This window comes from Diorhabda carinulata, chromosome 2, assembly GCF_026250575.1.
Source record: "Diorhabda carinulata isolate Delta chromosome 2, icDioCari1.1, whole genome shotgun sequence".
Lineage (NCBI taxonomy): Eukaryota > Metazoa > Arthropoda > Insecta > Coleoptera > Chrysomelidae > Diorhabda > Diorhabda carinulata.
Genome location: NC_079461.1, coordinates 17,462,181 through 17,471,596, shown reverse-complemented (window position 1 = coordinate 17,471,596; position 9,416 = coordinate 17,462,181). Strand labels below are relative to the sequence as shown.

The 9,416-nt window shown below is 31.4% G+C and overlaps 1 protein-coding gene across 2 annotated transcripts; it reads right to left on the bottom strand.

Moving 5' to 3' along the window:
- Window positions 1-248: 248 nt before the first annotated feature.
- Window positions 249-8,350, bottom strand: LOC130903582 (circadian clock-controlled protein daywake-like). 2 transcript variants are annotated; one of them, XM_057815771.1, is made up of 5 exons: window positions 8,253-8,350; window positions 6,427-6,655; window positions 4,121-4,254; window positions 1,708-1,857; window positions 249-451 (listed from the first exon to the last, which is right to left on the bottom strand). In XM_057815771.1, exons 1-5 carry the CDS (start codon window positions 8,329-8,331, stop codon window positions 303-305), a joined length of 741 nt encoding a protein of 246 aa, XP_057671754.1. In that variant the 5' UTR covers window positions 8,332-8,350; the 3' UTR covers window positions 249-302. The 2 variants fall into 2 exon arrangements, with proteins under 2 accessions (XP_057671754.1, XP_057671755.1); XM_057815772.1 differs by lacking the exon at window positions 8,253-8,350 and adding an exon at window positions 6,891-6,973.
- Window positions 8,351-9,416: the final 1,066 nt, after the last annotated feature.

The following is a 9,416-nucleotide window of genomic DNA, read 5'->3' as shown; positions in this document are numbered from 1 at the left end:
GGTTATAAAATTCAACTTCTCACAATCTCTAGCTCATAATTTTTCTATTTATGTATAAGTGCGTGTAAAAGTGGATTTTCATTTGCTTGATATCGATCATTATGTCGATATACATTACTATTTAAAATCGCGAAATTAAATACAATGTGTAACTATTTGATCCAGGTCCATAAATTGTTTACAAAACTGTAGTTATCTGAACAAATCTTTGTTAAATACTCAGTTGAAGAGATAAAATAAAAAATATATTGGAAAAAGTAACTTGTAGCGTTTATTCAGAAAAGAAAAATCTTATTTGACAATCACAAAAACAAATTTTGATAAGGAATTTTTGTTATAAAACCGTTGATAATAGAGACTGCGATTGTTTTGATCGTAGTTTTTATGGTTGGATTTAAGTCTTCTATAATAGATTTCCACTCCTTATTCAAAAACTCATTTGTTGTTTTACCTGGAAGAATTGAAAATAATGAATAATACTGACAAATATCGTTTAAAAGTTTTTTGCCCACCCTGTAGTTTGCGTGATACACAAAAATTAGAAATATATGAAGTGGAAATTTAACACTGCTTTTTGACTTTCCTGTACAATTTGTCCCACAACTCAATTTAGGTCGAGCGACTGTGATAAGTCACTACTTTCAGCGCATTCTTCTTTCCCAATTCTTTCAAATACTCTTTACAGCTTTACGCTTTACAGCCCTGAATGTTTATTATTGTCAAAACATAGTTTTTTACTTTGTAATCCATGATTAATGCACGAGTTCCATCTGATAGTTCTTTGGTCTCACCCATTTTTAATCTGAATTTGTGAGAACGAAAAAACTTCGTATACGAACTTAACAAAAAGTTGTGTTGGACAAGTGTGAGTCAAAGCACGTTACTGCGTCTCACAGGGCTAAACTTGACGATACTTGCAAGTTTTAACCTGTCGCTCTCATCGACAAAATATTAACATTGGATTGTATAAAGTAAACAAATAACAGACACTATTATTTTTAGTTTATATACAAGAATTGGCAGGAGACGGTTATGTGAGAAACAATCGATATATCATATTGGTACTCATACCAAATTATCCGTATAAAATTCGCTAAAACGTCAGTCCACGTGGACTCATCATCTCCACTGTTTACCAATGAAAACATCGAATCGTGAATATAAAGGCATTTTTACTGGTCGAAGCCCTATGTACACAATGTCTTCGAAATATTCCTGCTTGAAAGTCTGCAATAAGCATTGGCGTGGTTTGGTGAGATTGATTTAATTAATAAATTTCTTAAAATAAATAGAAATATGGCGTAGTAACGAAAGGGGTTGCTGTAGATCAATCAGAGAACCGAAAAACATGTAAAAAAACTGAAATCAGTTGACAAAGCTATTCAAGATTTTATACGTAACACAATTTATACTTAAATGAGGAAAATATGGTTGCAGCATTAAAAGTAATGCAGCAAAAGGTAGCAGATTATCCAGAATACAATTATACCAGTTTAGAAAAATTGCGTCAAGTTTTGTCAACATGTGGTTTTAATATGCCATCAGAAGCGAGCAAATTTCAATAGATGAACCATAAAAATAAATAATAGCGTTTTTCAGCAATGGCGCGAAGGGATAATACCATATTTGAATTGAAAAAAACCTTTGTTTTTACTATCATGTCGATCTGTGCAAAATTTACAATGAGAAATCAATATTTAAACTTACCAAGTTCATTTCCGTTAAACAAATTTCCGAAATTCAAATATAAGTGTTGAATATCATAACTTATGTCATTTTCGTCTTCCAATTGTACGTAATCATAATCTCCTTTTTTTATCAGTTTGTAGCTGGTAGAAAAAAAGAAATCTGGTTCTTCTGTAACGAGAGAATTTTTTTTGATACAACGTGGCATCTCACATACCTCAAAGAATATCTTTTAGCTTTTTTATCACATGTCAAAACATCTTCTACCAAAGGAAATTACCAGAGGATTCATATTTAGATAGATAAACATCAAAAGAACAAAAGAAACGCCAAGAAATATCAAGCAACTAGTTATTGTCAGAGAAAACTGTAAGTGTTTGAGTTAAATAATTTTATCATGATCATACCATCCATAATTAAACCTCATTGAATGTTTGAGTTGATTCAGTTGGAAGAAGAAACCCTAAACAAATAAAAGAAATGCAAAAATATATCATATGGAAAAACAGAAGAAATATGCGGAACAAGTACAGTATAAAAACAATACAAGGGGACTACATGGTGGACAAAAGAAATAGAAGAAGTTATAAACAGGAAAAATATGCATGGAGGAAATATATCACAGAGAAGAATAAATAAAACAGAATAAGAAAGTGAAAAAAGTAAGAAGAGCAAAACGGAAAAGTTTGAGAGGATACAACAAAGAATATGATAATAACAAAATTCAGGCATAGTATAGAAGCATCGAGAGGAAAAAAAGAAAGAGATAATAGGAATTGAGAATATAGAGAGAAAACCTAGAACAAAACCGTGAGAAACATGAAATTTTACTCAAAGGAGTTTAATAAAGAAGCAGACTAGAAAAGAACAGATGTAGGAAGAATTAGCTATCAAGAAGCTGATAAGATAGATATAGAAATTAGGAGAAGGCAAGACATGGATATAGGAGATGATGAGCAATACCACAAAATTGGGAGGAGAATCTGCTAGTTCCAATCCACAAGAAAGGAGAACAGACAAATTGCGATAACTACAGACCAATCTAATTCACTTAAGTGTTGTAAAAGAAGTTCAAGCAGCATACATAGAAGAAAGATAAATAATCGATGATATTTTCGTACTAAGATCTAATGAAAGAGAGAGAGAGAGAGAGAACACGTGACTTAATGTTCATAGACGTGAGAGCAGTATAAGACTAAGTTCAAAGAAACATCGAGTGGAAAATATCAAACAACTTCAGTTTACCATCAGTCTCTGAAGACGATAATTTGGTTATAGAAACGTATGTCAGACATTATGAGTGTTGGTGTAGTGTAAACAGTATGAATATCGCCAACTGTTCCAGAAATTCCATTTAAACCCAATTAATGCTATATGCTACATGAAGAAGGCATTGTAATTATTGCAGACAATCATAGAAAGAAAGGCGGCAACAAAAATTTTGATATATGAGATAGAAAAAAAAAACGAGGAAATGGAAATAAAATCAGACTTATAGCAAAAGAAAAATAGTCACAACTTTTGAATATCTTGGAACAGAAAATGACAAAATGATAAAATTGAAACGGATGTTACAAACAAGATAAAAGATTAGAAGGAGGTATCAAAGAAAGTGAGATTGAGCATAAAAAATACAATAACAGTGAACGTGGATAACTAACAGTGAAATAGATAGTAAAGAAAACGCAATTGAAAAGTATCTACGAAAAATATGAGGAAAAACCAAGATGGATACACAACTTGCTACAAACAATAATCTGGTTTGGACATTTAACAAGGTTGAAACAAGATAGTTTAACAAAACGAATATGGAAAGCAAGGATTGGAGGAAAAGGGGCACAACAAGAAAAGCAACAAATAGCAGATATAAGAAAACAGATGCAACACACAATAATTAGAATGATGATACTGGCATAAGACGGGAAAAAATGGATATAAAGGGTAAATAGATAATTAATAAGATTCCGACGTCCTAGAAAGAGGGAAAGGAAAAATTAGAAGAAGAACTGATTACACGATTTATTTTATGAGAAAAAGGAAAATTAAGCCGTTGAAGATACTTAACAGTTTGTCAGGACACAATAATAAATTTGGCGAATGAAGATGAGGACATCATGTTTATACAGCAATAGAAAACTCAGAGAGAAAAAAACAGAAAAGCACAGAAGTTAGAGGAGAAAAATAAATAAGGGAATCCAGGATGAAGGATTGGAATGATAAATAATGTGGGAGATCAGGTTACGAAATATATAATTTATCATAATTGTAAGTTTAAAATCCAAAATTTTATTTTGATACCCTTACTCGATATATTGTGACTTTTCTTTTATTTTTAAAAGTGATTTCAGGAATAACTTGAATTGAATATATCAACTTTTTCTTTAATGGTAAATAACCATTAATCTCTCAGAAAATTTTGCTAAGATAACTTTACCTAGGGTTAAGTTGACATCACCATTTCCTTTCAATGCAAGTAAATTCAATTTGCCATCCATTTGATATTTTCCTAAGATTTTAATCATTGGACAATGGAAGTCGATTTTTACTTTATTGTTTTTAAGGTCCACTCTGAAAACAAGCATATTTTAGTACATAATGATAAATGCAAGTTTGATTAAATTAAAGTTAATTATTCTTATGCATCCATAAATTAGATTTTACACAAATTAAGTGACGTTGATTTTAATGCAAAACTAAAATGGACAAATCCTACATATGAAAAATATTAATAAAACGTTAATTTTGGTATTCAATATTGAGACTAAAGATAGAAGAAGATTCAATATACATCTATCAAGCAAAGCAGTCAACTTTTGATGGATCCGCAACAATAAATTGTTACTTGTTGGGTGCCTCAAACGCTTAACGATTTTCAAAATGCAGAACGATTTATAATTTTTATGATAAAAAATCAAACGTCTACCAAGAAAGCTGTGTACGCAGATTTTTTTATGGTTCAGCACTAACGAAAGCTATTAATTTCGACGTTCAGGACATTTATAACATTCTGGTACATTACCAAATGTGTCATTCACAGGAGATAGCTGCATTTTTACGAGAAATCGATGTATAATTCACCTGATTTGGCTCCTAGCGATTTTCACTTATTCTCTAGCCTAAATAGATATTTACGTGGTCGACGCTTCATGATGGAAGATGAGATAGATGAAACAAATTATAAATTCTTTAAAATGATTCTAAAAATCGACCAGTTCCAAAATATAGCATCCCGCTACTCTTCTGGGCACACTCTCAATGATTTGATCAATCGCATCTTAAGGGATCATATTTTGAGCTTACTTTATAAGTGACAGACCAGGAAAGGGGTGAAGTAGTAGATGAATACAAGTCTTCTCGAAATTGACTATTCACTTAGAAATATCATCAGATTTTAGATAGACAGTACGCTAACGAATTTGCTGTAATAATCACCTCTTACTTAGTCTGACTACGACATGAGCTAGAGTAAATATAAAAATGAAGCTAATTCATATTTTTTCCTAGTCGTTTATTCATCACACCATTTCAGACCAAAAGAACGAGCGGTATATTGTGTACATTGTTTTTAACCAAAGGCTACTTCAAGGTGTATGTAACTTCTTTTGGATCGAACAAATCTTCTCTTTAGATGTTGATAATGCTGAATTGTTGATTGTCATTAAATGGTACCAGGATGGCTCCAAAATAATCGACAGCACTGGAGGGACCAGAATAAAAACTAGCTTGGGAATTACAAGAATTTTTTGGACTGGAAATATATGCATTAGGAATTGTGACCAGGAAATTCTAGCTTGTTTAGGATTGCCTGGATCAGTTTAATGGGTTAAAGGAAAATAATACAGCTACCCTCCTATGGGCGGTTAAACCCCTGTACGACTTTAATCCTTCTGCGTGGAAATAAGAAAAAAGGAGGTAGATAAACAAAACATCAATTACTGTAGGCTGAACGATGCAAAAATACTACTAAAAGACTATATCCGTAAAATATGTAATGGATATTACAAGCAAGAACAATCTAAGATAAAGAGTTTTGTTGAAGCATTACCTTCTCAATGGATAGTTAAAGACACTAAATTAGTATAGAGTTTAACTTGTGGAGGACGAAATTCATATCTAAATAATTTCGATGGCCTAGAGCATTATACCTGGGGGCTTATGGAATAGTAAATAGGTAAAATATCACCTGCCATCTCATTTCCTAAACTTGTGTTGTGTTTATTGGAAGCTATAGGGAAATGTATATAAAAAAATGGGCCTAAAATATTTTGACAAACCTGAATGAAATAGTAAGAATAAGAGTACAAATTGCAAGAGTTAAACCGCCGACTAAACATACTTATCGTGGACAAGATAGTCAAAAACATAAAAAATGCGAATACTCTGTTTTTGAGAAATAATTCAAATTTTGATAAGTGTGTGATTACCCTGTGAATTTATATGATGAATTGGAAACGCATCAAAAAATCTATCCTCCAAATTACGACCCTTGAAGCTCCCCGGATACTTGAAGATGTTTCAGTATCAATACGTTGTCTGAGTTCTACGGCTTCTACATGTTGTAAATAATTTTCCTTGTCTTAGAATTTTCCACTGGTTGTTTTTTGTAATTGAAATAATTTTAATGATTGTTCGGGTTTTCGATTTTCTGTTCATTATGTCACAAGACTACACCTATGTTAAGGCCGTGTACTTAAGAATTACAAATTACATAATTTTATTATTAAATTATATGAAACATACTTGAAGTCTTTTATATCAGCCTCATCCAAACCCCACAGATTAATATCCTCAATCAAGAGGTTCAAAGTTCCAGTTTTGATATCTACTTTTTCGACTTTCAATGGTTTGAAATTTGGAATGTTATATTCCTTATCACCATTAATTATACTGGGTAAACCTGCTCGTGCCGATGATAAACAGCATGCGTCAAAATCGGGGGCATCTTTCTTGCAAGCAGTTAAATACGAGGCTGAAATATGAAATAAAAACGAAAGTTATTGAAAGAAATATGAAGTATAAATATTCTTCCACTAATGAATGAATTTAACAAAGAAACCAGCTAAGACAAGACTCGTAAAAACGATGAAGTTTTTTTAAATAGACTTCGGGGAACTGGTGAATGCAACCAGTATGTTATTTTAGTATGTTTCCAGTTTTTTAAAGCTTTTAAACAATAACCTGAAAATTGATATATGAAAACAAACTTGAAGATGCATTAAAGAATTGAACCATATACTATAAAGTACACAAATTACAAAGAAGACAAAAAGTTGCCGACTTGCCACATAGATAGCGCTGTCATTGTCAAATCTATATGACTTTCATGAAGTACCAACTTTCAAATGTAAAAATCCACCATACTTTTTCCAGAATTGAGGACGTATTATTGATATTGATATTATCATATATATGATAAGTATAAGCAAATTATTTCAATACTTTGAGTTGGATTATTCTCCAATTATGATGTAAAATACATCACTCACAATACTTTTTGATAATTTACCCTTAGATTGGTAGAAAAAACTTTCTAAAGCTGGTTATTTGTTCTTTGAATTTATGCATTACCAACAAATAATGAAATTATCCTTATAATATCAGTTTAACTGGTTAGGTTTGGACATTCCAACATCCTTAGCACCACCCTATTATTTTTTAATATTGTTAATGAAAAGGGTTGAGGTTAAGAGAGTCTTGCCAAGCTTGTCTCCCATCTCCAGATTGACAAACAAGAAACTCGTTTTTCCCCGTCCTATTAAAGTTCTTCCAATATCAATTACAGATTATAAAAACCCTTGCCGACAATTTTGTTTGATCTACCTTAGGCATAGACACCTCATTTTATAAATTTATTATAAATCGAATCATTATAAACTGAATAGACGAATAAAATGTTGTAAGGGAGTTTGGTTTAAACAGGGTAGCAGACATGAACTGAGCTCTTTTTGTAATCCATTCGTTTTTTTCCTTGAAAACGAAATTTCAAAGCAAAAACCATGAAGGAAAATAAACTCTTTGCAAATCAAACAGAAGAAAGAAAAACATTTCAAATATCTTTATAAATAATAATGGTAGTCAGAATCGTATACACTGCACAATTTCATTGTCTTATTGCTTATCGCAGATTGTCTAGTAGGAATATTTCAAAGAAATTGTATACATACGTCTTCCGACAGCTTCGGCCAATATAAATGCATTTAAGATTACGATTCGATGTTTTCATTGGTAAACAGTGAAGATGATGAGTCCAGGTGGACTGACGGTTTATTTACTGATTTTTATACGGGGAGTAAACATTATTTCTCATTTCTTAATTTGGTATGAGTGCCATCTCGCATAACTTCTGCGATTGCTGGGAATTGAAATTACAGGAATTTTTTTCAGATTCCCAAGGTATGTGATTAAATAGATTTCTACAATTTATTTTCCGTGCAAAATCATTCAATTGACTGACGTAGAACAAAACGAAAATAATAAGTTTAATAAAGTTGAATACATTTCTTAAATAAGGAAAAATGTCTTTTTCAAGTCTTGAAAATACAAATAAGTACAAAGATGATACGTACGTAAATTTTTAGGTTCCGAAGCTGAAACAATTTTACTGGTCAATCCAAAGACAAAAAACACGATCAATGCTGTCCACATTTTGTTACAGGTTACGATTAACGAGATCTTCAAACACTGATTAGCTCTTCTACAAATATCCTTTATATATCAAGATTATCCCATAAGTTATGTATAATTGACGCTCTTATATTCTAATTAATTTTTTTTCATTCCGCATATACTTGTATCAGATCATAATTATTCAAGCAATTTTTTAGGTTCATTGTTCAGTTTAGAATTTCCTTTCAACTATAATTAATAATTTGTACGTGATGACAATAGATAAAAACTGCATATTTACTTTATATTTTGTTTTATGGAATCATTAGGAAATTTTGCTGGTTAATTCTTCACTGGACACCTAGCTTGTCGTCTAGTAATGTTTGATAATAATCAAATCAGAATCGAACCAAAACTTTTGTATCCAATAGATTTGTTCTGGTGGAGCTAAAAATTGGAAATGCTCTTCGATCAATTGCTCTGGAGATTCTTAATTTCGATGGTCTCAAAGCCTTGCAAAGATATTGGCTCCACAATTGTTCATTTACTCTGAAATCTTTCAGCCGTGGATGGTCTGAGTGCTTTCACTTATGCTTATTTGAAGGAAAATAACACTTTTTTCTCAAAAAAATTGTTCAAAGTTTGTAGAAAAAAGCTTGAAAATAACTACAAAACAAGCCCACAAATAGATAAATGACATCCATAAGTTGTTAGGAGAATATCAGCAACAGTTGTTAAAAAATGGTTTATTTAAATGTAATGAATTTTTAGTGAGCTTTAAGAATTTTTCTTTCCATGCATCCACAAGACACAAAACTATATTTTACTCGTTCATTAGGCATATACAACTTGAACCAGTACCTTCCTCGGAAACTTACCAGCATCTTATTTACCGTAGCAGATTGTCCAAGGTAAAATTTATTTTGAAAATGTTCTATCAAAATCTTGGGAAAAAAATGGAATTTTTATAGCTAGATTGTTTTTCTATAATTTCCCCTATCTTGAAGTCAAAAGAACATTCACTAATTACTGCTTTAAATATTTCTGTTCTAGGTCCATCAGTTGCGAATAATCGATCTATATTTCAATATGAAAATCGCAAATACGCCTACCCATCTTGCAGG